The 26,420-nt window shown below is 43.6% G+C and overlaps 1 protein-coding gene and 1 long non-coding RNA gene across 16 annotated transcripts in view; both read right to left on the bottom strand.

Annotated features, from left to right (window-relative positions):
• Window positions 1–499: 499 nt before the first annotated feature.
• On the bottom strand, window positions 500–2,900 carry LOC146395007 (uncharacterized). The gene is made up of 2 exons (XR_014834221.1): window positions 2,093–2,900; window positions 500–1,289 (listed from the first exon to the last, which is right to left on the bottom strand). It is a non-coding gene; the product is annotated as an uncharacterized LOC146395007 (long non-coding RNA).
• A 1,310-nt stretch (window positions 2,901–4,210) lies between these two features.
• Window positions 4,211–26,420, bottom strand: part of DOCK4 (dedicator of cytokinesis 4) — a 457,247-nt gene continuing 435,037 nt past the window's right edge. For 2 of the 15 annotated variants that reach the window (XM_021079277.2, XM_021079278.2), the window contains 12 exons: window positions 23,494–23,670; window positions 22,671–22,754; window positions 19,314–19,433; window positions 18,847–18,968; window positions 18,397–18,517; window positions 16,990–17,071; window positions 16,729–16,838; window positions 14,334–14,406; window positions 12,468–12,581; window positions 10,258–10,322; window positions 9,879–9,926; window positions 4,211–6,844 (listed from right to left, as the gene is read on the bottom strand). In XM_021079277.2, the coding sequence (XP_020934936.2) occupies window positions 6,416–6,844; window positions 9,879–9,926; window positions 10,258–10,322; window positions 12,468–12,581; window positions 14,334–14,406; window positions 16,729–16,838; window positions 16,990–17,071; window positions 18,397–18,517; window positions 18,847–18,968; window positions 19,314–19,433; window positions 22,671–22,754; window positions 23,494–23,670 (1,545 nt within the window). In that variant the 3' untranslated portion in view covers window positions 4,211–6,415. Of the gene's footprint in view, window positions 6,845–8,692; window positions 8,871–9,878; window positions 9,927–10,257; window positions 10,323–12,467; window positions 12,582–14,333; window positions 14,407–16,728; window positions 16,839–16,989; window positions 17,072–18,396; window positions 18,518–18,846; window positions 18,969–19,313; window positions 19,434–22,670; window positions 22,755–23,493; window positions 23,671–26,420 lie in introns of those variants that run through there. The other 13 variants (XM_021079280.2, XM_085005747.1, XM_085005751.1 and 10 more) reach the window with 7 other exon arrangements.

Below are 26,420 nucleotides of genomic sequence, written 5' to 3'. Positions count from 1 at the left end.
TTTTAAAAGATCAATTTATATGAATTATTTATAAGGATATTAATATTGTTATATTTGGTGCAAATATATATATATATATATATATATATATATATTTTTTTTTTTTTTTAGTCTGCTTGCCCTTTTATCTTGGCTATATTTTTCTCTGAACTATGTTTTGAAATTTAATGCCAAATTGTAAATTCTCAAGTCAGACCAAAATGAATAAAAAAGAAGAAAAGTTACCTGAAATTAGTAAACATTTAGTTCTATTTGTTCTTCAAGCCCAGCTCTCAGATCTGGATGAACCCAATCAAAAATCACAACTAGATTCCCCCACACTTCCTCTTTGGTGAGGAAGGATTCAGAAGAGGGAGGTGAGGTGGAGTGGATTCATGGGGGACTCACGAGGGGAGCCCTTCTTTGTCTGGGTTTGGAACAAAGATTTGGAAGTTGTGACAAGAGGCTGAGGTACAGTGAGGGGAAAAATGGGGAGGGTACCAGGAGATCCTCTGCCAAGTTCCTTTTTTTAATTTTATTTTTTATTACAGTGGATTTACAATGTTCTGTCAATTTCCACGGTACAGCAAAGTGACCCATTTATACATTTATATACAATCTTTTTTCACATTATCCTCCATCATGTTCCATCACTAGTGATTAGATACACTTCCCAGTGCTATACAGCAGGATTGCATTACTTATCCAGTCCAAATGCAATAGTTGACATGTACCAATCCCAAACGCCCAGTCCATCCCACTCCTTCCCCTCCCCCTTGACAGCCACAAGTCTGTTCTCCATCACAGGCTTGAAGTTCTTGTAATGCTCACCGTGTGTTCACTAATTTTTTTTTTAATGAATTATTTGCTAATAACATCATTTTCCCCTCTTGGAGAGAAATAACCCAGGACTGTTGACGGTTGTTCTCAAGTCAGTCACACCAAGACCTGTGTGTGCTTTTTTCAGGACAAGAAAATTCACATCATTGATGCAAAGGGAACTTGTAAACTGCTTTTACCTGCAAAGTCCTTTTCAGACCTGACTAAAATTTTTCTATTGGCTGCTCAGTGCTATTAAAGAGGAGTCAGCCTCTTTAATCTACTGCAAATGACTTAACAAACAGGATTAAGTAACGAACAGGATTAAAATTTGCTTGTATTACTGCCAATCACTTCTCCAAGGAGTCCAACAAGGCACCAGAAACTTTTCTTCCTCATGGGCCACCACCTGCCACACCCATTCCTTTTAAGCAGAAATCTCCTTGCAAACTCCAGATGTACTTCTCAAGGAGCTCAAATCCAGATTTGCTCTGTCACATAAAGGAAGGGAAACGAACAAGGAAGAGAAGTGAAACCAGTGTGGTGATACCTAAAGGAATGTTGGAGAAATTATTTTTTAATCTCTTAAAATATATCACAGTCGAACATGCTGGTAGTTGTCGAAACCATTATGAAAAACAGGTTCCTTGCAACATTCCTGTCCTCCAACCAGTTTCACTCCAGAAAGGCCATTATCTTCAATTTTTAAGTTATTTCTTAACTCTTACTCATACACCTAAATAGCTGCTGCGTGACAGTCTTTACATTCTAGGCATTACCGATTGACATTCCTATATGGAAGATAGGACCTTGGTTACTCTGCCTGTACACAAACTCCTTCCTTACTCTCATCCTTCCAATGTAATAATTATAATTTGTGGTTAGGATTTCCCTTCGTGGCTCAGTGGTTAACAAATCCGACTAAGAACCACAAGGTTGTGGGTTCGATCCCTGGCCTTGCTCAGTGGGTTAACGATCCGTCATTGCCGTGAGCTGTGGTGTAGGTTGCAGACACGGCTCAGATCCTGTGTTGCTGTGGCCCTGGTGTAGGCTGGCGGCTACAGCTCCGATTAGACTCCTAGCCTGGGAACCTCCATATGCCGTGGGAGCGGCCCTCGAAAAGGCAAAAAGACAAAAATAATAGTAATTTGTGGTTAGATGAATCTATGTTTTATATTTCCCTGACTGTGTGAATAGTATGCGTAGCTGACCCACATAGTATAGTCTAATTATATTTACTTATCTAACCAATTTTTTGTTCTCGCTGGAGTTCATTTTTTCCCCCTTCACTTACGTAATTGTCTAGGTATCTTTCTCATCCATCCCTCAAGTCTCTTCCAAAAGTACAATCTCCTGATTATAAGTCCCAACACATCAGGCATTTCATCAGCCTCATCTTCTTTGGGACATTCCATTCAGCTGCCGGTGGCATTTATGATGGCTGTTGAGGTCGGTGTTCTTCTCTCTTCTAGCCTTTTGGCTCCTTCACTGATTATGAATGACAGGGGTAAAGGCTGGGTAAGTGAGAGGGTACTTGTGTTCAGAATGTTGGGGCTGCTCTCGTATTCTATACAGAGAGAGGATCTAACATACCTTCCTAGCAATCTCTTCTCTGGGATGAGGTATTTTCAGAAGGCACCCTCTAAGTGTCAGTGCCAGTTCCTTTAATGTCTCCTCATCTCTCCTTTTCATTTACTTAATAAGGATATCAATTTCCTTGCACAAAATTCTTTACATAATTGATTTTTTAACATTGTCTCAAATCTTAGGTAGTGGGGCAGTATTTTCTTCCCGCACATACACACACCAAATGACTGCATCAAATATCCAATCTGGGAAAAATATTGCTGGTGGCACTAAAGTTATTTGGGGAAATCATTTGCCCAAATATGTGAAATAACTACAAAGGCATCCTTCCCTTGTTTTTGCAATTTTAGTCTAGGTCTCCATTTTAAGGAACTCATCCAAAACATGGGAAAAGCGGTGCAAAAGTATAGTCGCAGTGTGTTATTTGCAGTGGTGAAAAACTGGAAACAGTATCATGTCTGTTAATTGGGGAATGGCTAAGTAAATGGCGGGAATATCTATTTTGCTTTTTACGTACAATGCAATAGTATGAAAATACTTTAACATTAAACAAAAAATAAAGATAGCCCCTCCAGGTACACTGCGATGACCTCGATGTCAACATACACGTTGAACACTGAGACTGTCGCTTCCATACAACTTCTTTCTACGTGAACATGACTTCACTATTCCGAAGTTCGCGGGCATAACTTCACTCTTCCAGGAATCTTTTGCCAGGGGAATAACTTTATTCTTCATAATTTAATTTCTCAACAGACCCATCCAATTGTCAATAGCAAGTATCAACTTACAGTTTAGGTCCTAAGCCTCTCTGAACCCCTCCACCCCAAATCCTTGCCCTGCTGTTTGTAACGAACCCTCAACAATGATATCATGATCTTGACCCAATCTTAAGGCCTGCTCATGGAAAGAGCCACCTTAAATAGAAGCCCAGAATTTCAATAAAATCTGATCTTGCCCTTGACCCTTTGAGACCCTAGGTGATGCTCTCCTTTATGTCAGTGAGCAGTGAACTCAGCCCAGTACTATGAACAGATTGTGCTGGGATACTTGGGGAACCAGCCCTCAACAATGTAGGAGAACTGTCGTATATGCCTAGAGAAAAAGACAAAAGGAATATGTGAAATAATAGTAATGTCAGGGGATTAGCATTCTATCAAATTTTCAAGTCTTCTTAACCATATTCTTGGGTAATGAGGTCAAGGTTTGTTTCCATCAATGCCTAAAGACTTCGTTTTGGCACAAGCCATCTTTCATTGTGTAAAGATCAAATAAAGGCAAACCTGTGCAACTGGTTATTTTGTCATGTTTTGTAGAACAATCAATATCAATCCAGAGAGAAGACAACTCAGGTGGGAAAAGGAGCTATTCATATTGTAATTAGGCTTGTAGAATTGAAATACTTGTGGGGTCAGTGGTAATAAAAATGATCCAAGAATGCTCTAAAAAATCACTTCATGTTGTGAAATAATGAGGAGGACACTAACAATGACCTTTAAAAGGGTTTTGGTATTTAATGGGACAGAGGCTTTAAACAAGGGCTTGCTTAGCACTGAGTTACATAAATGTTCTAAGTCTAACATAGCATAGGTGAATCTCACAGAATTAACAGCTTGACTTTATTAACAAATTTGGTAGTCAATGGATTTTGCAGCGTTAAAGGTATTTCATGTTTTATGAAAATCAGGGAGAAAGCTGGCACGCAGATAGTTTGTCTAGCTGGCAAAAGCAACTCTCACCTATTCCTTTTGTACACTTGGCAGTGATGTACACAGCTTCTGTTCCAGGTAAAGATATGCTGATGACACGAATAAAGATAGAAATATCAAGATTAATCAGGTCATTTTATTTAATATTTACCAGTCAGCAGCCACCAACGTGAACATCCGAGCTAACAGAATCTCTTGAAAATGTTCTGCTATACAGCTGCTTCAGAAATACACACACATGATCAACTGCTCATTGCCCAAAAAAATTTTTTTAAAAAATGGCTTCAAGAGCGAATGACACCAATTTATACTGTGCCCAAGCACTAGTCAACAAATCTATTAAATTACAGAGGAAAAGGAAATCAAAGAAGCTTTGTTATCTTATGCATGTCACCTTATTTAAATGGAAGGAAGGCTTTACTTTTTTAAAGCAACAGAAATATGGATCTTCCTATATATAGAGAGAGATATATTTGAGGATGTGATTACAAACACAAGGTGTTATCATCAAAAGTAAAAGCTAGTTCAAGAAATTTCTAACTGAAAAACTTGCAAGATACAAAGCTAAAATTCATATGTTCCTTTTCTCAATTATGAATACTTTCACTAAACATAAATATTTTAACATATATTATTTTTTCTGACATTCAAAATTGTAAAGTCAATATGGCAGAATTATTGTTAAAAGCACATATGTACAAATATTCTTTTTCCATACATAAAGTATTTGGCATAATTATAACAATCATACTGCATCCACAATTGTTTGCTTTTATTTTTACTTTTTTTTTTTTTACACATAATGGTATCTCTTATTAAAATTAACCAGTTATGTACAAAAATACTTGAACATTTATTATAGAAAACCTCTATAACCAGCCTCAACAGCGTATCCCTGCTGAATGGTTTCATTAAGGGAATATAAAAAAGTGGTCACTGCCTTCCAGGTAAGCTATCAACAAAAACAGACACAGTTAAACTAAAATGCGCTTCCCAACAAAAGAGGGAAAATATTCAACAGTATGATTTAAAATACAGTTCATAGCTATTGTCAGTTGAGTGTTATAAACAGTCAGTAAAGAAAACAAAGATACAAAATACATTACTACATACAAGGTGCTTTTTTTCACACTCCTACAACTGTGGCATTAGCGTCCCTATCTAGATCTAAGATGCTATGTTGCAATATTCAAGCTAGAGCAGTCTACAGCCATCCTTCAATAAAAGGACAATAGGATTAGCTCAGAAGACAAGCTCCACTGGTAACACTGGAGAGTTGTGAGGAATTTTGTATGTTGTGCAGGATTGAGAATTAATGCCCTTGCCTTTTTGAAAGTCCTTTTGCCATTTAATCATGCTCATATATTTCCTCTACGTTTTCTTTTTTTTCTTCATTTACTCTATTGATTTAATACTGTCCTGTATTGATTCCTGAATTCTTGTTAATGGGACACATTAATTTGTGCCTACCTGAACACCTGCTCTTCTTCAATGACAAATTTGGTAGAGGAACCTATCAAGTAAAGGAAGCACGAGATTCAAGTAAACATTTCTCCAGGGGGCTTTTGCTGAATCGACCCTATTGGAACTCTGGAAGTACATTGCACCTTGAAAAGAAATACAGTAGATCCCACGGTGTCAGGGTGCTAAAGGATTTACCAACCGGTTGGTAAAGTAGCGTTCTAAGAATGCAGACGTCAGTCAAATGTCAAAAGCAACTTCAAAGAAGTATTTTTGTTGCAACAACAAAACCACTTCCAGTCCCAATCCTTGCAACCCCTTAAGCTTTTCGTCTCACTTGCCTGCTTTAACTGTTAATTCTGATGGCGGGGGCATTCATCAGTCTGCTCATCCAAAGAGCTGGAAATCTCACCTTATTTACAGAAGTCTTCTAAAGTAAGGACCATTGTTAGGATGTGCATTCACTTAATAAGCTTTCAAGAAGTATCAAGTATTCAGTAAAAAGTATACAACATTTTCAGGGTGTGTCTTGTCCGACAATATCGTATGGGTTTCAAGATTAAACTATGTAAAAAAAAAAAGTGAACCTAAAAAGATCGAAAAGAAGTCTTTCTCACTATTTATCATTTTCAAATGAGAGACGTTGTAATGAAATTCAGCCATACTTGGAACATCTGGCGTTTGAGATCAGTAACTTTTAATATTGTGCAACATTTTATTCAATAAGCGAGTTTTAATTCCATTCATTGAAAGACAAATCTGAGTAAGTTATTAAAGTGCCTACACTAAATGTCTTCTCCCCATACGTCTCACTGCTTGTAAACGGCCAAGGAGTCACCGCGGGGAAATCGAAAAGGGCCTTACAGCTGCGAGACCTTCCGGGGCAGGGGCCTGGGCCGCGGGCCGGGGTCCGTCCTCCTGGTCCCATTCTCCAGGTGGCCCGATCGCGCCGCCAGGGGCTTGGGGGGCAGCGCGGGCGGCTCGGCCGTGACCGGGATGGAGAGGCTGTGAGGTAGCGGCACCGGGCGCCGCAGAGTCCGCTCGTACACGCTGTACGGGGGCGGCGTCTTGCTCTCTTTGCGCACCGGCTCCTCCGGGCCGCTGTAGCTCAGGCCCGGCCCCGCCGACGGGTCGTTCACCTGATTTTCAAAACCTGAGGTTTCGGACGTGCTGCACCGGCTGAGGGACGAAATCCCACTGCTGTAGCTGCCCGACAGGACGGGGGAGTTGGAGATGAGTCCCGGGGAGTGGTACTCCACTGGAGAGGGGGTGAAGGACTGCACCGAGCCCTGCGCAGAGGAGGAGAAGCGGGGGCAAAGCATGGAGTTCACTGCCCTGCGATGAGCGGCCACGGAGTCTCCCAGAAACCCACAGGTTGAAGCCTCAGCCCCCCACTTTTGGAGACAGTGCCTTTCAAGAGGCGCTAAGTTAACGCATCCTCAGGGCGGACCCCAATCCAATCTGATTTACAGGAAAAAAGAAACTGGACACCGAATCGCGAAAGATGCATGCATACTGACAAATGACCCTGGGGACAAAGGGAGAAGGTGGCCAGCTGCAAAGCAAGCCCAGAGGCCTCAGGAGAAACTAAACTTGGTGACACCTTGATCTTGGACTTGAAGCCTCCAGAACAGGGAGAGAACACGTTTGTTCCTAGAGAACTTCTGGTCTGCGGTGCTTTGTTCTGGCAGCCCCGCAAGGCACAGGCAGACACCCAGAGTCCAATGTGTGAGCTGACTGGACTTAGCATCAGGCATTGATCTGCCAGGCCCAGCAGTCATTCAGTTCCCCTCACTTTACTCCTCAGCATGGGCAGGAGAGAAAGAAGGTTCAAATAATCAGAGGGAAAATGCAGGAACATATTAGTCCCAGGTTTAGAAAAAGAGAAAACTGACCAAAAAAAAAAAAAAAAAAAAAAAAAAAATCCAGGGACTCATTTCCCTTTCTAGCTCTGCAGGGCATGTGAACTGCAGAGAAGGATGCAGGGCAGCTGGAAGTGGGGTGGGAATCCCACCACAGCCCTCAGAAGGAGGGCAGGAGGCCCCTCGGCCCTGCCCTGGAGTCTTCAGCACCCAGTCCCGACTCTCAGGCTGAAGCTGCATGTTGGCAGCCCTCAGGTTTTAGTGTGAGAGATAAGCTGTTTCATCTGCAGTGTTTTTTAAAAAGCCTTAGTTGTTAATTTTTTAAGATAGGACGATCTCCTACAGAACTCCAGATTTCCAGCATTTCATTAAGCCCTGGAAGTTTTAGCAACACCAGCTCATATTTTATCTAGAGATAATCTTTTGAAGCTGAGCAGGGGCTGTCCCCTTCAGAGCGGGCATGAGTTCCTCAGTTTTCTCAGTCCTCACCACACCACACTGAGTCCTCCTGGCCGCCTCCCTCATTTGGTGGCTGCCTAAGCCTTGCTGGCATCGGCATTTGCTACTTGCCTAACTGGTGTCCCAAGAGAGGCTCTGTGAAAAGAGGGTTCCCTTGGGAAAGGCCGTATCCTATGTCCTCCTTGAGTCCATTCAAAGCATATTAGCTTGTTAAAGTCTTATAATAAAGAAACCTAGGAGTTCCCGTCGTGGCTCAACGGTTAACGAATCCGACTAGGAACCATGAGGTTGCGGATTCGATCCCTGGCCTTGCTCATTGGGTTAACGATCCAGTGTTGCCTTGAGCTGTGGTGTAGGTTGAAGACGAGGCTCAGATCCCACGTTGCTGTGGCTGTGGTGTAGGCCAGCGGCTACAGCTCCAATTGGACCCCTAGCCTGGGAACCTCCATGTGCCACGGGAGCAGCCCTAGAAAAGGCAAAAAGACCAAAAAAAAAAAAAAAAAAAAAAAAAAAAAAGAAACCTAAATGACTTTATTCAGACCAGTGTTTTCTAACCTAATTTGACCATAGACTTTTTTTTTCCTTCATTTATCACATAATGGCCTATAAAACTAATGTTCTTTGGAACAAACGTTGAGAAATGCTATCCTAGACTAACTTTACCCTGGTGTCTCTTTTTAAACAAAATAACGTTGGTAGACACAAATCCTTTCATTTAGCAGGAGCCTAAAATTAAGCATGGCCAATTAAGAGATCCAGCTTCACTGTTGTTTTTGTTACATATTAGACCCTAAGTTCAAAACAAGGCAGGTAAGCTCAGTCTTCTCCATGGGGTTTATTCCATCTTTTCATTGCAGGGGGGGAAAAAAAAACTATCAGGTAGAGTTTTCTGCATTCCGAGCACAGCAAAGCTTGTACTTGGTAGAGCGATGCCCTCTAATGAAACCCAGGAGTTAGAACAGGAACGTTCCATCCATTTTCTCTTCAAACCTCCCTGTAAAGCAAAGGCTGCAAGGCTACCTGCGGCCAGTAGGAGCACAGGCAAATCTGGGGACAGGACTATCTGGTGGCTACTTGAACACAACTGTAGCCCTTGGGTTCTTTACTTCGGAATCAATTCCTAAGACTTATGACTACTCTGTACCATCAAGTTGAAAAGATGCATGTGTTACATCTACAGCAACATGGGGGCTCTAGGCAAATGAGGGAGAGGGAAAGATGTGGAAACGCCCGTGCTGCTTTGTTCCCATCACATCAAGGTGACAGCCTGTGGCTTCCCGGCTGGGTGCAGTCCCATGTGCTTTCTGATTAATGGCCGTACAGCAGACTGACAGCAAAACGAGCAGACCGTTTGCACCCACCAGCAAATTTTGACATCAGAAACGCTGGCAGTGCAAACCAAATCACACCTGGTTTGTAATTTTCTCCATTTGGGGAGTTTTCCTTCCAGATTCTCAATTTCTATCAGCACCGATCCTTAGCACCACTGATGCACTGGATCAAAACCTGCCCCTGTGTGTTTGCAGAAGCTAATTTGTCTTTTGCTTTCACATTAGTTAGAAATGTCTCATCCACCAAAAGGACATGGTGCATGTAAATCCTAAGTCATTCAGGTACAAAATCATTCTCTGAAGACTCACTTCAACCGCACATCAGCCCCTGATGTAGTAACGCTGCACACCTACCTCTGAATGGACCGACAATCCTTGCTTCCAGCCTGATTTCATTTGGATAGAGACTAAATGTTATTCTTCACCTTCAAGAGGGATTTTTGTGCATTTAAGGTGTTAAATAGCCTATGTCTACAGACCAAATCAAACATCTGACCTTTAAACCTTTCCAGTTTGTTTCCCAGAATTTTTCTGGCCTTGTTTTTCATTATCAAGGATGTGTCTCCAAATGTAAATGAAAGCCGTGGTGTAAAATATTCAAAGAGAAAAAGTTGGGTTTGACATTTTCAAAATGGGTGAGGCTGATGAAAAAGGCATTGGAGAATACTTACTAGATCTTGATTGCTGATGTTTTTAAATTGAGTTTGTTTTTGATGTCTCTGAAACCAAAAGACCAGCCCTGAGAGAGACACAGGGACCATTTCTTTCCTAATTCAGTGTATCTCCTCACTCTAGTTGGTACTTGCTCATTGCCACCATTTGGAGAAAAAGGCTAATAATCTGAAAATAAATGGCCTCATTCATGAGGAGACTCCCCTAAGGGCAAGCCTGGTGTGGGGATTTCTTATTCTTCTTCCTCTCCCCCCTCTTTATATGTGCTCTGCCTAGTCTGTCCAGATAAAGGAACCCATTGATGGAGCAGGGATGAATCTTAGGGGAAAAAAGTAATATGAGGCCAGTTTCTAGCTTCAGTCTCATAAGAACCTGTACCTTCAATGGAGATCGCCCGGCAGGCGAAGGGGATGATACGGATGTCGTGTGTCTTGCTGGTGAAGCTGTGAACAGAGGGAGATCATTTCAAGTCAGAAAAACCAGACAGCTGACTACCTGCAAAAGCCCTCTATGTGTACAAACCCATACAGGTAATCCAGTGCACAAGACTTCCTAGGCCAGGGGGTTGGGGGAGAGACTAAATGATGCCCACCCAAAACAGACTTCTCACAAAGGGCGGCGGCTCCAAGACAGGGGAAACTTAGTGAAAAGTCACCAGTGCACACACGATGCCTTAACCCAAACTGGTCCAACCTCCTTTCCATTTCCTCAAAGTCTAGATACTTGGTCTATTTCAAAAGGTACTTTTAGGTGTGAGGTGCCAGGGAGCAGATGTTGGGAAATAGTTGCTCATTTTGGCCTGAGCAGGAATAGGAAGAGGCAGGTCATCCAGGCAGCCGAGGATAGGTCCATGGGAATATGCTGACATCAGCCTCCCCTTCCACAGCCCTTAGGCTCTTGAAATTGACCATGTCCACACAAGATGTGGGAAGTTGTCAATTTCTCCCTCTAATGTCTGTGCTTGAGTCCTCCCTTTCTCTCTGGGGGATGGTGCCCTATGCATTTCATCATTGTGGCAAAGAAGAACCCTCTTTTTACCTCACACCCCCCCCCCCCACCGATTTTCAAGCCCTACATCAAGAACACAGCCTGGGTGGTGGCACTGCTCTGTGTGTGGCTTGTGAGTCAAATCCAGCTCTCCAAGGCATAACCACACACACTAAAACCCTGCTGTGACATCGTCAGCACGGTGAGGATGAGCCAGACCTCCCGGTTCCACCTACAGAGGTTTCAGGGAGCTCAGCGTCTCTGGCTCGGTGATGAGCTGCCATTCTCCCAGCTGTCACAGTGAGGTGTGAAATGTAAGAAAGCTACGGAAAGGCTGAAGGGAAAAAAAGGCAGTTACCCACCCCCCCCAACAGTGAGCACACATGAGGACATGAGGACAGACCATGACAGCAATCAGTGCAGAAAGGAAGGCAGCCCTGCCAGGTTCACGGGGGAGCTACATGGTCGCCTAGGCACCCTGAGCTTGGGTTCCCACACTGCGGGGTTGTGCAGCCTCCATCCTGGGCTACAGCATGGCCGGCAGCACGTGTCATGTTCCATCCCCCCCATGGCTTCTCCTAGCCCATCCACTGTGGGGGTGGAGTTTGGGAGAGGAGCATGTGTGTGTGTAGAGAAGCAGACCTTGACTGGGAATGGCATTTCTGGCAGAAGTCAAGGCGTATGGTGCTTGGGACCCTCTTCCTCTTGGCTAAGGTGTCCCCTGACACCATCACGGTGGACGCCACAGCAGCCCCTGCACCCACTGCATGTTCACAGCCATGTTTCCCTGGAAAGATGTTCTCCCACAGAGACCTAGAATAGAGCTATCGGCATCCTTACCTACAAGTTTGAATTGGCCCAAGAACCAACGTACCGTAGATACTACTGTTTTTTAGAAAATGCTTTTCAAGGAGTTCCCACTAGGGCATGGTGGACACCAATCTGACTAGGAACCATGAAATTGTGGGTTCAATCCCTGGCCTCACTTAGTGGGTTAAGGATCCAGCGTGGCTGTGAGCTGTGGTGTAGGCCACAGATGTGGCTCAGATCCTGCATTGCTGTGGGTGTGGCCTAGGCCATAGGGGATGCAATGCCTTGAATGAGCCCTTTGAGACTATGACCCTTTGATACAGATCCCTCTGAGCACACATAACTGCAGATGCAAGGTTACTTGTTCCCCACAAGCCTATCAAAATTACAGCCAGTCAGTCCTATTTGGGGGCCACCTGAACCCGTGACGTCAGTCCTGAGTAAAATGGCTGGAATCAGCAGAGGTTGGTAAGAATGAGGTCATTCAATGGAGAAGATGCTAATGGCTGAGCAAGGTTAGGGTACCCCCCCCATCCTGAGGATGGTACCCAGGAAAAGAACATTCGACCCAATCTGTGGGGTTTGTTAGGAATGGTGCACTGTTTGACTTAGTGCAACAGAAGTTCAGGAAAGAGGGGGAACCCTGCAAACGCATTATGTAGCTACTGGTAAGGGTTTTAGCTTGGACATCAAATGCCTACCTTTTTGAGGAAATCAGGACAGGTTGGAGTAGTCGGGAAAAAAAAAAAGTTATTTTAAAGAAGTGATTGTTAAATGCTTCAAATACCCACCAGTCTGTGTGGGTCTTGGAGGGACAGGGGGAGAGATAAGTTTCCCACCATCCGACATGTTCTTGGCTTCTTTCCCACTGTCCAGGCTCCAGCTGCTAGGGGTGGGATTCACAGCTGGAAGGGAATAACACAGCTAAAAACACACGGTCTACTTTGCTCTTCGAACGCTTGACATTTTAGAAGAAAGAACCATTCCAGAAGGAAAAAAGAAATCAACTCGATTAAAAAAAAAAAAAAAAAGGAACCCTCCTCCATACCCAAACTTTATCTAATTGCCTACCTCACAGTGACAGTGGACATTGAATTGGGTGATAACACGTCTCTGTCTTTTCCTCAAGCAGTCAAACCGAACTACAAATCGCTACACGAAGGGGTAGAAACTTTTGGAGAATGACAAACGTGTTTAGATGCTGGCTAACAGATGGAAGATGTTGTCACTGGGCTCTTTTAAAACTTGATTCTTAGTGGAAGTTTCTGGACAAGTGCACCCTAACGGGGGGAAGACCATGGCACGCCCATATTTCCACTGTCTGGCAGAATTACTGGGCAGGAACAGCCCCGCCACACCGGCCTCTGGGCCCTTGTTCCTGAAGTCTATCGGCTGTACGGAAGAACGTCCTCAAGAAAATAATTTGGAATACTGACAGTATCATTCCTTTTTTTGTGATCTGCCTGCGCCATGCTTCAGTAAGATGCAGAAATACGGAACAACCCCGTTAGGAACAAGGGCAAGACACACAAGGTTATAAATAGCCGCTTTGCAGATGAGGTTTACAAAACCAAGCCTTGAGAGAGTGCCAACAGCTTGCTCCCTGAACAGACACTGCCACCTGATGGCTGCATCTAGAATTTCAACATTTCATCATTCTTTGTATTACCACTTTCATTGGATGGAGCTGGCACAGGTAAGATACTTTTCCTCTGTTCCTTTTAGATGGGCTTTGTGGTTTTCTTTGGTAGAAAAGGTGAGAAAAAGACCACATTCCTAAGTTCCCCAGACAAAGATCAATATTTGCTTTGCAACTTTAAAGCAAAATGTGTGTTCTATGATAATTTTTGGCCACAGTCTCGCTGATGGCTATCTCCCAAGGAAAGGTTTAATGTATCAGTGTAGTCAAATGACGACGCCATCTAGCTCTTAATGATGGCAATTAAAATGCATTTAACACGGACATTTCTTTACTGGCTCTTAATTCACCAGTTTGGTGACTGCTCTGATTTTTGAAGCTTGACCCTGGGAGGTGAGTGGGTGCCTTGCTGCCACCCCTACCTCTCCTCCCCCAACTGAGGACCCCACATTTAATTGGCTCTTTGTCCTCTGCTGTGTTGCACAGATTGATGCTAATTAGCTATTAACTGCTATGCATGTGTTTGTTCCTTAGTTTTCATGTGACCTTGAGGCAGGGCACACTCCATTATGCACTGGATTGCCATTCTTAAATAGCATCTGAGTCACCACAAACAACAGATGAGCTGGCAGAATGAGCTTGGTGAGGCAGACAAAAAGTGGGACCAGGGACTCAAGGTACTTGTTTTCATTGTGCTGAACAAGGAGCCTCATTGGCAACTTGGTTTCAGGCAGCACAGGAAGTGCCTCCATGACTCATGGAATGACACCAAAAGCCATCAGACAGAGGAGTCCCTGCCTTGCTCTGATTCTGCTGTTAAATCCTACAAGAAAACAGTTTGTGGAGACGACATCAGGAATCACTGCCTTTCCTTTATCCCCGTGAGAGCAAATCAGTCCCCATCGTTAAAGGCCTGGAGCTCTGCCTTCCACACAGACACATGGGAGACTGGAGAAAATGAGGACAAAACAAACCCTCACATGCTCCAGGACGACGAAGGGGCTGGCTCTACACTCACCTTTCTCAGGCGCAGAAAGATTTGGATCACTTCGTGGCAAGGCCCCGTCTCCAATATGATTAAACAGCAGCCTCTGGAAAGGTACAGGAATCTATTTTTATGGTGCAATATGCTGACATGTGAGACCTTCTCGAAAATGAGATGATTCGCTCATGACTGAACCTTTGTGTTAATTTTTTGTATAGTATGATGAGCCTAAGAGCAAAGAATTCAATTATATTTAAGGGGAAAAGGGGAGAAAAGCCTTAGGTTTGAAACAGTAATTTCTTTTTTTTGGCTTTTTAGAGCCGCATATGGAGGCCGTGGCATATGGAAGTTCCCAGGCTAGGGGTCAAATTGGAGCTGTAGCCGCCAGCCTATGCCACAGCCACGCGGGATCCTAGCTGTGTCTGCGACCTACACCACCGCTCACAGCAACACCAGATCCTTAACCCACTGAGCGGGGCCAGGGATCCAACCTGCAACCTCATGGTTCCTAATCGGATTAGTTCCTGCTGCGCCACAACAGGAATTCCTGAAAGAGTATTTTAAAAGTCTATATAAATGGCAAATAAGCTTCTGTAATAAAATGCTAGGAAAAAAATAAACAGTAAGTAGCAGTTAAGTTATGGTGTTCTTTATAAATACAAATGCTAGGCTGGCAATACAAAATGCAAGTAAGAATTAAGAAATATTAGCTCCAAAACCCTGGTGAACTGACTTTACATTTTAAGTCCTAAATGAGGTTAAAACATATGAAATGATCCACATGTTACAATTTTTAACCTACACAAATGCCAGTTTTACATGGTTCTACCTAATAGGCACTAAGTCCTTAAAGGTAGATACACCAGAGTGTGTACTTGAAAAATTGCTCTTATTTATTTTTGGTTGCGTCTGTGGCATGTGGAAGTCCCCGGGCCAGGGACTGAACCTGCACCATAGCAGGGACCTGAGCCACAGCAGTGACAACTCCAGATTCTAAACCTGCTAGGCCGCCAGGGAACCCCCTGAAATGCTGGCAACATACACACTGCTTGCAATTGTATCCAAAGCAGAAAACTTGAGCGGCTAATCAAGGAAGTCTTGCAGAGTCCCTCGTGCTGGCGACACATTCTCTAGGAGCAGATGGAACTGCGAAGTTCCTTCACAGTATCAAGTGACAGAAGGGCATTAGACCAGTTAGCTGGTTCAGCCAAATGCACCCAGCTTTAATTTCTGGGAGACAGCAGTGTTGTTCAGAGGAGGCATCCTAGGATTTGGGGGAAGATCACACATCAGCAAAGATAAACCAATGGAGCCAAAGCCCACTCATGCTTATACATTTCCAGATGCAGCTACAGACTTCTCTGCCAGGAGGGTGTAGAAAAACAGAAATGAGCTGGAGTAAAGGTGACCATTTTTCCCTGCTCCTAAGGTATTCCCCAGTAATCACCGGAACTCAGGGCTCCATATGAACCTTCAACTTTGAACCCCCCCTTCAAAGTGCTTAAAGGGCCCAGAGGGTCAAAACCTGGCCGGCCCTGCTCTCCCTTGGACTAAGAGGGGTCACCTCAAAATCAAGTGGGGGGGAGGGGGGAGGGCCACGGTGCTTTCCTCCTGAGGCCTGCCAGGGAGGCCCCAGGACTTGGCTGCCTCCTCCTCAGTGCACGAAAGGAGACTGGCAGAGGCCAAGAGACATGCCCAAGGAACCCAAGTTCTCACAAACTGGGTAGAAGTAAAAAGAAAGCCCCTCAGGTTCTTTGGCTGATATAAGATGTTCCACCAGGAGTTCCCGTCGTGGCGCAGTGGTTAACGAATCCGACTAGTAACCATGAGGTTGCGGGTTCGGTCCCTGCCCTTGCTCGGTGGGTTGACGATCCGGCGTTGCCGTGAGCTGTGGCGTAGGTTGCAGACGCGGCTCGGATCCCGCGTTGCTGTGGCTCTGGCGTAGGCCGGTGGCTACAGCTCGGATTCGACCCCTAGCCTGGGAACCTCCATATGCCGCGGGAGCGGCCCAAGAAATAGCAAAAAGACAAAAAAAAAAAAAAAAAAAAAAAAAAAAAAAAAAAAAAAAAGATGTTCCACCAAATTTCTGCTAAAGACACATGCGCATGGACACACCCGCGCCCCCCAACTCATTCACCCACCCCTCCTAGTGTTCCAGAAACAGCAACAAAATGCAGAGTCTGATCATTTCCCATTTCCCTCTCAGCCTTTGCTCTGCCAACTACCCAGCTATCCACATCAGATCCATGGTTCACACAAAAATTCCTAACAGCAGACCCAGGGCAGAGGTCTGCTCGCCACCTGGCAGGACCTGCCATCAACACAGCCCACAGGGCGGCCCCTGGCAGCTAAGGTGTGTTTCTGCAGAGATGTAAGCAACACCCAGACTATTCCTTGTCTGCTAATATTTCCATCCCACAAGGACTACCTGAGAAGGTTCCACGGGGGTCGGATAGATGGCGCTGCACGGCCTCTCTCTTGGGGACAGGCAAGAGTTTTCTCTGGAATGTTTGTGTTTGTCAGACAACAAAGGAGAAGCTGGGAAGAGAAGCAAAGAAAGGCCCGTCAGCGGGGTGATGGGACTAGTCCGCGTGGAGGGGAAAGCCTGAGTGTGGGGGAGCTGCCGTGGCTCCTGGGGGCTAGAAGGTTCTCTGGGCACCTGTAGTCCACCCCAGACCCTGGCACTGACCTCTGGCACTCGATGGAGCCGAACTTGTCACATTAGGTGAGGCAGAGTGAGTAGAACTCAAGCTTGAGGTAGATGGACTTGGCTGGAAATACATGGGAGTTGTTATCACACAAGGCTTAGAGGCTGCAGACAACACTGACACATTTGAAAAAAAATCACCAGGTTTTTTTTTTCCAAATTAGCAAAAAAAAAAAAAAAAAAAAAAAAAAAAAATCTCACTAACTCATACTAATAAGGAGGCACTGGTCTGAATTAATCAAGAATCCGAGATTTTGACTCCCGCCAAAGAAATGCATTAGTGTCCCTTTGAGCTACATAAATCCTACAACTTAGGACCAGTTAGCAGCGGCTGCCTGACTCAAGCTCAAGAAGAAGGACTCCCAGCCTCGGGCAGGTAAAGAGGGGAGTCCTTTGAAAGGCAGAGAATGTGCCTTTGCACGTTCTCCAATGTACGTATTCAAAGCATGAATCCGACAGTATGTATCACGCCCCTTTTCCAAAGACTGGTGAGGAAAATTTCAGCCAAGTCTCTCTTTTTTTTTTTTCTTTCTTTCTTTTGTCCTTTTAGGGCCACACCCACAGCACATGGAGGTTCCCAGGCTAGGGGTTGAATTGAGCTGCAGCCACTGGCCTACACCACCGCCACAGCAACACTAGATCGGAGCCGCATCTGTGACCTACTCCACAGCTCAAGGCAATGCTGGATCCTTAGCCCACTGATCCGGGCCAGGGATCGAACCTGCATCCTCATGGATACTAGTCAGAGTATCCACGAGGAAATGCTAAGCCACAACGGGGACTCCTCACCTGAGTCTTACTGAGTTATTTAGACCTGGCTCACTGGGTCTACATACAATTTTTTGTGGCAAGGGTTACACTGACTCTCAAATCCCTCCAAACTATGTTTTGGCTTTTGTACAAAAAAAAAAAAAAAAAAAAAAATTATTAGGGAAAATTTTCAACATGTACCTAAGTACAGAGATATTACAATGGACTCCTAAACTCTTATCTTCTTAAAAACCCAAAACACTTAAATATGGTTTTTATCTTCTTAAAAAAACCAAAACACTTAAACCCTCATTGGTGGTGACAAGCTTATCTGAGTCCCAAATGAAGGCCAGAATCGGAGCCAGAGCTCCACGTGCTCCCCACCTCCCCCCTCTGCCCCCCAGCACACACACTGCCCACGGCTCAGTCAGGTCTTCTTCAAGCGGAGGGGGCAGTTCTCAGAGAATCATCTCTGCAGCCTCCACAGACCAATGAGGCCACAGGAGGGTTTAAAGGTGTGTCCTTAAGTCAACTGCTTGCTCATGGGGCTGTTCATCAGAGGAGCAGACGGAACAGAAACTCTCACGATCGAGACAGAAAGGGACTACACACGACCAGACAAAAAAGCTAATCAAGTACCTGCATGTTAAAGACTTCATCAGAGCTTTCTGATTGCCCTGTAATATTGCTTACTTCAGCAGAAGCTTGTGAGGACAGTGAGGAGGAAGAATATCGGTTGACAGCTGGGTAACTTAATGGGCTGTTTGGGGGGAAAAAAAAAATGGTCGTTAACTCACAGTCTCTGAATTATGCTTTAGCACATGCTGGGACGGTATGAAACCAGAGGGGGGAAAATAGACATCCCATTTTGTCGTCTCCTGTTTGCCTCAATATAGTCACATGTTTGAGTTTATTTATTTCTCATGCTGCTGCTGTTGTACCAGTGGCAGATGTCTGCAGCTGCCTCGAGGGTTGATTATTTCATTAAGAAATAGCGTATTTGACAAATGGTGCCATAAAGAACGAGAGAATCGTTCCAAATCATCTAGTGGGGATGCCAATTGTCAGATAATTCAGAATATGACTTACCTGCGTCTAGGAATTACCCTGGTGCCATCTGGGCTCATAGAAGCAGGTGCGGAGTTTCTACACACGCGAGGGCTTCCATTAGGAAAATGGACTGGACTGGCTTGGATACAAGCGGAGAATTCCTGAAGAGACAGGAAAGAAAACATTTCAGAATAGTAATGATATGGGCACAATCAGTCACGTACTACATGTGCAGGCTAATTGCCACGAAACCTTTACACAGGGACCCATCAAGGTCAGGTTTCAGTAGGAGAAGGTTTTCTCTCATTTACTGTTTTTGTTTTCATACAAGTTGAGCATGGCAAATAAAAGTGACTGCAATTTGAATATGTGAGGGCTCTCTGGTACAGTGGTGCAGTTGGGTAGAAACACCAAAAGATGTCACTATTGGACACTGCATCGTCTCTCTGACAAAAGGCAACAGGCGGAGGTCAGACTGCCCCCCCGTGGACACTTGGTGAATGTACCTGTATTCCCAAACTGGACTTCATCACGAAGAACTGGTCCACCAGCTTTTTGTGAAGGGGCCTCATGTCTTGAGGTACAAACTTCTCATGCACGGCCAAGCCAAATTCCAGAATCTGTGCCTTGATAGTAATATAAGGAAAATAATCCACATCAATGAGTACCTCTGCTACGTGCCTGCTGGGAAAATTCAAGCACAGGACCAAGCACATTGTACACGTTATTGTTAATCTTTCAATCTGACGTGACAGGAACAATCCTTAGTTTACAGGTGAGGAGACCGAGCATCCGAAAATTCCAGTGTACTCGAGGACAAATGAGGATCTGAACGTAGTCTCTCTGATTCCAAAGATTGGATTTTCCTACTACCCCAAGTTTTCTTCCCACGTGTTTTTCATCTATAACCACAACTTTTTTTTTTTTTTTTTTTTTTTGTCTTTTCTGGGCCGCACCTGAGGCATATGGAGGTTCCCAGGCTAGGGGTCAAATCAGAGCTGTAGCTGCCGGCCTACGCCACAGCCACAGCAACACCAGATCCCGAGCCGTGTCTGCGACCTACACCACAGCTCACAGCAATGCCGGATCCTTAACCCACTGAGCAAGGCCAGGGATCGAACCTGCGTCCTCATGGATGCTAGTCAGATGCGCTTCCGCTGAGCCACAAAGGGAACTCCATATAACCACAACCTTTTAAACAGCTAAGTGTCCCTGAGGCCCCTTCCTGCACTTCTCAGGATGGTGCAGGGAACTGGGGCTTCCCGTTAGGAAAGTCAGGTGGTTCTCCTGGAGGGATCGCCTTTTGGGTGGCACCCTCTTTGCCATGCTACCCTTCTCTCTCCCATCTGGTTCTTCTGTGCTCATCCCTTCCTCTCCCAGATTGTCAAAATCTGTCAGGGAGGAAGTAACAAGAGAACAGGAATTCTATGACAGTTGCTATGCTTCAGTTGTTTTTGTTAAAAAAAAAAAAATTTACATTATTCTTGTTCACTTATTATAATGCAAAAAGATAGAGCTGCTATTTTAAAAAGTCTTCCTGCTGTGAGGACCTAAACCGAGATGACTATAAACTTGCAAGTTTGCTTTGTTCAACTATCAATAGTGCTTAATTCCTTTGATTTGAGTAGCAGCTGTCTTTTACATTTTAAAAAATGCACTACAGTGGTCAAAAGAACAAATTCCAGAGGCTGACAGGAAAACAAATCACACATCACCACGACAGTCCTTTATCTTTACAGCCTGTGAAGATTCAAGGTTGAAAGCTCAGGTCGAACAGGACTGACCCTGGAGTGTCAGAGCACCCAGCCACCTGCCTGAGGGGTCAGAAGTGTGGCACCTTCTGCTCTGGAGGCCCCACCACCACCAGCACATTTGCATAAAGATAAAAATGCCTTGAAATAAACATCAAGGACACCTTGAAAGGAACAGCTTGAGTGGCGTGTCTGTGTAAGGCATAAAGGGCCAGTGTGGTGTGTGGAGAGGGAAGGAGGGATGGAGCAGGTGAGCCCAAGGGCAGGGGCCTCCTCCATCGCTGACACCAGCTGGGAGGGGCCCTCCCTTTGGCCCAGATAGCGTTGGGTTGGCTTCTCCCGGAAGCAGGCTCTGACATGGAGATTAGGCATGGGATGGATCTGACATGGGATGGATCCTTGGGGTCGCTGCCTGTGGGAGGGAGGGAGGGCAGAGATGGGACGTGACCAAAAAAGAAACTCAACGGCATGACCCCAAGGGAGCGCTGAACCTTTAATGGTCTGTCACGTGGCCAGGCTCGGTGTCCCCTCCTCAGTCCCTGGATGCAGGCCACTCAGGCTAGGTGGCTCCCAGCAGCAGAGGCAATCCTTGAGGACCTGAGCCCAAGCCCAAGGTGGCTTCCAGCAGCTGGGAGGCCACAAGTCCTTTGTGGAAGGAGCCGTGGGGCAGTGCCTCGCCACAACTGTTCTCTGAACCAGCTCACAGAGGAGGCGGTCCAGAGAAGGACAGGCCCTCTCCAGCCCAGGCCGCTTTCCACGGTCCCACAAAGGCGATGTGGACCGCCCAAGGTGACCTGCACCACCACAAGGCGATGGAGATTTAATGCTTCTGAGGCCCTGGCTCTTGCCACAAGTCCCCAGGGACACAATCGGGCAGGATGTGGAGGAAACAAAGGTCTCTCGATTTTATTTTTCTTGAGTGGTTTCCTAATCCCTTTGATTTTTCTAGGGAAAGAATTCAGTCAGACTGAATACACCAGGTAAGAATCCTGGGGTGGGGCAAACTTTTAAACATCCACGAAGGCCAAGGTCATTCCATAATCCCAAGTACTGGATTACCTAAGCCGCTCACTTCTAGAATCTACATCACCCCCAGGGCCAGAATGAGAATTTAACTTATTCTCTATTTCCTTGCAGGTCAGCGTCTAGTAATTCCTCTCTCTTTTCCAGAAGCGGTATCACTGACCCTCTTCCAGCCATGGCCCTTGTCCATGGCCATTTCTCTCCCTTCAGTATGCAGGTTTGAGGACTAAGCCTATGGAGCATAAACTGTGAAATAAAACTAGATACGACCTTGTTATTTCCTAATCCAAAAGAGTGTGCTTTATTTATTAATTTGGTATTATCAAGTAGTATTTGGTACTATCAAGGAAAGAGACGCTTCTCTCACATTTTATCATGCATATTCCATTTTTCATGGGTATAAAATATCTTCATTTCCTACTGAAGCCAGCCTCCCAACCATAATGTCTCACACCTCAGAGGTTTTCAAACCATCTTCAGGCCAAGAGCTAATAATTAGTAGGGGCACAACAGGCAACAGATTATTCACTTTGGTTCTTCATACTTGATGGGACCAAAGAAATAAAAACAAACTATGCTTCTTGAAGCAGAAAATGATGAGGTTGTATTTAGTTTTTGTCTATATCATCTAATCTAGAGGCTTAGCCTGCACAACATGGTACTGTTTTAAAGCAAAGGGTATTGATTGTCTACTTCCTTATGGTGACGTTTAAGTAAGAATTTCATTCATTCATTACATCATTTTATTTTGAGTTGGCCTGAACATATTCGATCCCCAAATCTTGAGTGAAAAGTGGGCACCAAGTCCTTGGGGAAAGAGCATGCAAAGAAGAGACTTCATGAAGTTGTTAGAAGGAGCTGTTGTTGTCAACTCACAGTTTTTTTTTGCTTGTGTTTGTTTGCATCAAAGTGGGAAGAAAAAGTAGAGATTAGCAAATTGAGATATATTACAAGCAAATCTATAACCCTTGACTGCTAGCTTCAGTGAGAAGCTAGCATTGTAGAAAGCCATGTAGGTGGGATTCTGGGTAGGCAAACACATGTCTACAGAGAAGAGGGGGGAAGGCGATGGGCTTCTGTCCCCCTTACCTGCTCCAGCATCAGCTCTCTTAACCGTGCAATTTTCTCTCCATCTTCAGGGTGACTTAAGATATAGTCTTTGACGAAGAATGCCTAGTAAGAGAAGGGACAGTCAGTTTACTTCAAGAGTGTTACAAAGGAAGTGAAAGACACAGTTGTGTTTAAAAACATCTTTAAAGAAATGACACCATTATCCGTCACTTTTGGGGCAGAGGCAGTGATTCTGAGTGTGGTCAGCTGGTCAGATAGGAATAGAAGGAAACTATTGTTGAAATGAGATCAGAGATTATACACACTTTGCATTTTGGTAAAACAAAGAAATAGCAAATGCAAATCAATAAGCTTTATGACATTATATCCTAAAATAAACTGCCTCAAGATTCTGAATGATCAAGATGGTGGCCTCACCTTCTAAGCTACTGTACCTTTCTGTTTAAAACTAAGACAGCAGGTGAAAAGTCCAGTATCTTCCAAACAGGGTCAGATTTTTCTATGTCCAAGAACCACTGTTTGCTCAGGGAAATGGTTGTACATAGACATTTATTAAACAATCCTGCTACCCTCACTACTTTTCTTCATTCAATAAAACATACACACACACACACACACACACACACACACACACACTTTTATCCTCAAAATACCACATTTTGAAAAAAGGAGTAAGTGTGCATTACAAATGACTAATGTTCTATTTAAAAAATAAACCTGTTTGCGTTAACTGCAGCCCTATGTTAACAGGCTGATGTGCATGTATATTTTGAAAAAAATACTTCTGAAACCTTAAGACATCACATATAAAAATTTTCAGACATCAGTACCTAATCCTCACCTCTTGATACCTGGAAACTCCACCATTAACCGCAGCATCTATAACTCCGTTCAGGCACATGGTCAGGGGATTAATATTCTGCATCTGTCTGGTCTGACACTGACTAATCAGAGTCTTCAGCTGCTGATTCTTGTTTTCCAATACTTCAATTGCATTTTCCAGAGGACTCATTTCTACCTGAGAACAAATGAGCATAAATATATATTGGATTTTGTGACATTCAAGAAAAAAGACACAGTAGATTATCCATGTTCGGAATGATCTGTGCTCCCCCTTGGCTCTCATCAATATCTCGACCAGGAGCCACCCAGTGGAACAGACAAGGATGTGGAAGATGAATTCGCTGTTCATTAGTAAGGTCTGGAAAGAGAAGGTGATTATATTCATTGGCTGAAATGTGGTTTGGATAATCAGTGATCATCAATTATGTACTAGCTCTGCAACAATCAATTTAACCCTTAAAAGAAAATACAAGCATATGTCTTATAAAATGTATTCCTCTTTTCTTTAGAAGGCTAAGTATTGAAAGGCTCTGCATATCATTAGCACCTTTCTAGATACATACTGAATGCAAAGTCCCACAGAAGGTACAGAGATGCATAAGATGTATTTACAGATCATCTGATGTCAAGGGGATTTCAACCCAATTGAAAAGATGGGACACATGCCCATATGGACCTCATTTGCATATGTAACAGCACCATAAGGTGGCACAGGAGGGAACCCAGTTGGGAATTTATAGAAAATAAGATAATCATATACGCTGTAGGATCTATTTGTTGAAGGAGCGCCAAATAGAATCATAATGACTTAAAAATTCTAGGTTGTATGGGAGACCTCATTGTGAAAATGATGAAAGTACTCTTCAAATGTATACTTTGTGACTGTTACTGTCATTGACTTTCTCTTTGAAGAGAAGGTCTGCCAAGCTCTCAGCTGTATAATAATTCAAGCTTACAATAAGCACATTTAAATATCAGTTCTTTCAGTGAAAGAAACAAATTATAGAGTTTTTAAAGGTCACTTAGACCATCTTAAACCAACACTGAAAAGTACTAGAATAATATGACTATGTCAAACTTAAGAATGTACCTTCATCAAAAGATACTAAAAAAAAGGAAAGATAAGCTAGAAAGAGTAGATATGTGCAACATGTAAAACCATCAAAGAGTCTGTGTCTAGAATTACAAAAGAAAAAAGGCAAACAGCCCAATTAAAAATGGACAAAAGACGCAGCTGGTTTACAAAGGAAGAAACCCAAATGACCAGTAAATGTATGAAGAGGTGTTGAACCTCATTTTGTGATCAAAGAAGTTAAAAATAATACCACAATGACATACTATCAAGAACTCACCAGAATGGCAAAAATAAATATGGCAATAGCAAATAAGAGAGAGAATGTGAGCAACTGAATCTCTCAATTCCTGCTGTTGGGAGTTCACACTGGTTCAATCACTTTGGAAAGCAGTTTGGAATTATTTATTAAAAATGAAGATATCTATATATTATATTTTATGATCCAGCAATTCTACTTATAGGCATATATCTCAAGAAAAGTGAAGGAGATGTGTATACATGTATACTAGGAAACATGGACAAAAATTGTTATAATCAGCTCCAAAATCCATATGTCCATTAAGAACAGAATGCATAAGCATACTGCAGAATGCTCATACAACAGAATACTACACAGCAATGAAAACAAACTTAAGTCACATATAATAACATGGAATAATATTACAAATAATACTGAGTGACAGATGCAAGTTACAATAGAATATATACAGTATGATACAGTTATATAAGGCCTAACTCATTTTATTATGCTTTGCTTTGCTGTGCTTCACAGATACTGTTCTTCTTACAAATTGAAGGTTCACAAAACCCTCCACTGAGTAAGTCTATTGTTGCCATTTTTCAACAGCCTATGCTCACTTCATGTCTCTGTGTCACATTTTGGTAATTCTCACAATATTTCAAACTTTTTCATTATTATTATGTTTGTTATGGTGGTTTATGATCAGTGATCTTGGGTGTCACTATTGTAATTGTTATGGCAATAAAATATTTGAAAATTAAGGTGTGTATATTGTTTTTCTAAGATATGATGCTATGACATATTTAATGTACTACAGTATAGTGTAAACATCACTTTTATATGCACTGGGAAACCAACGAATCTGTTTAACATGCTTTATTGTGACGGTCTAGAACTAAACCCACAATATCTCTGAGGTATGCTTGTGGGAAGTTCAAAATCAGGCAAAAGTAAACTGACTTCTTTAAAGAGGCATATATATATAGGCCATAAATGAAGCAAGTGAATGGATACCATAAGAGTCAGGGTAAGGGAGGGAATTGTAACTGGAAAAGGAGGCATGGGAGGTCTATAGGGTACTTCCGGCAGTGTTCTGTTTCTTTACCTGAGTGGTAGGAAAGGGGTTTTTATTTTCCAATTACTTCGGACATTACACTTTGGTTTTATGATCACAAAAGCTAAACCATAAAGAAGTTTGAGGATTCTGATGAACTGAAAGTTAAAAAGTGAACAAAACAGAAGTTCCTGTCATGGCTCAGTGGAAATGAATCTGACTAGCATCCATGAGGATACAGGTTCGATCCCTGGCTCTGCTCAGTGGGTTAAGGATCTGGTGTTGCCATGAGCTATGGTGTAGGTGGCAGATGCAACTCGGATCCTGCATTGCTGTAGCTGTGGTGGAGGCTAGCAGCTACAGCTCTGATTTGACCCCTAGCCTGGGAACCTCTATATGCTCTGGGTGGGGCCCTAAAAAGACAAAAATTTTTAAAAATTAAAAATGAAAAAAAAAAAAAGAGGTGAAAAGAGACTTTCTTAAAAAAAAAAAGTGAACAAAACATCTTAGAAACAGAGAGGAGAAGAGTGGTTGCCAGCTGTTGGGGGTAGGGGA

This window comes from Sus scrofa, chromosome 18, assembly GCF_054392235.1.
Source record: "Sus scrofa isolate SSC_HxYL_T2T_F1_AM1 chromosome 18, Sscrofa_HxYL_maternal_Yorkshire_Landrace_v2.0, whole genome shotgun sequence".
NCBI classification, from domain to species: domain Eukaryota; kingdom Metazoa; phylum Chordata; class Mammalia; order Artiodactyla; family Suidae; genus Sus; species Sus scrofa.
This window is presented reverse-complemented; position numbering and strand designations above follow the sequence as displayed.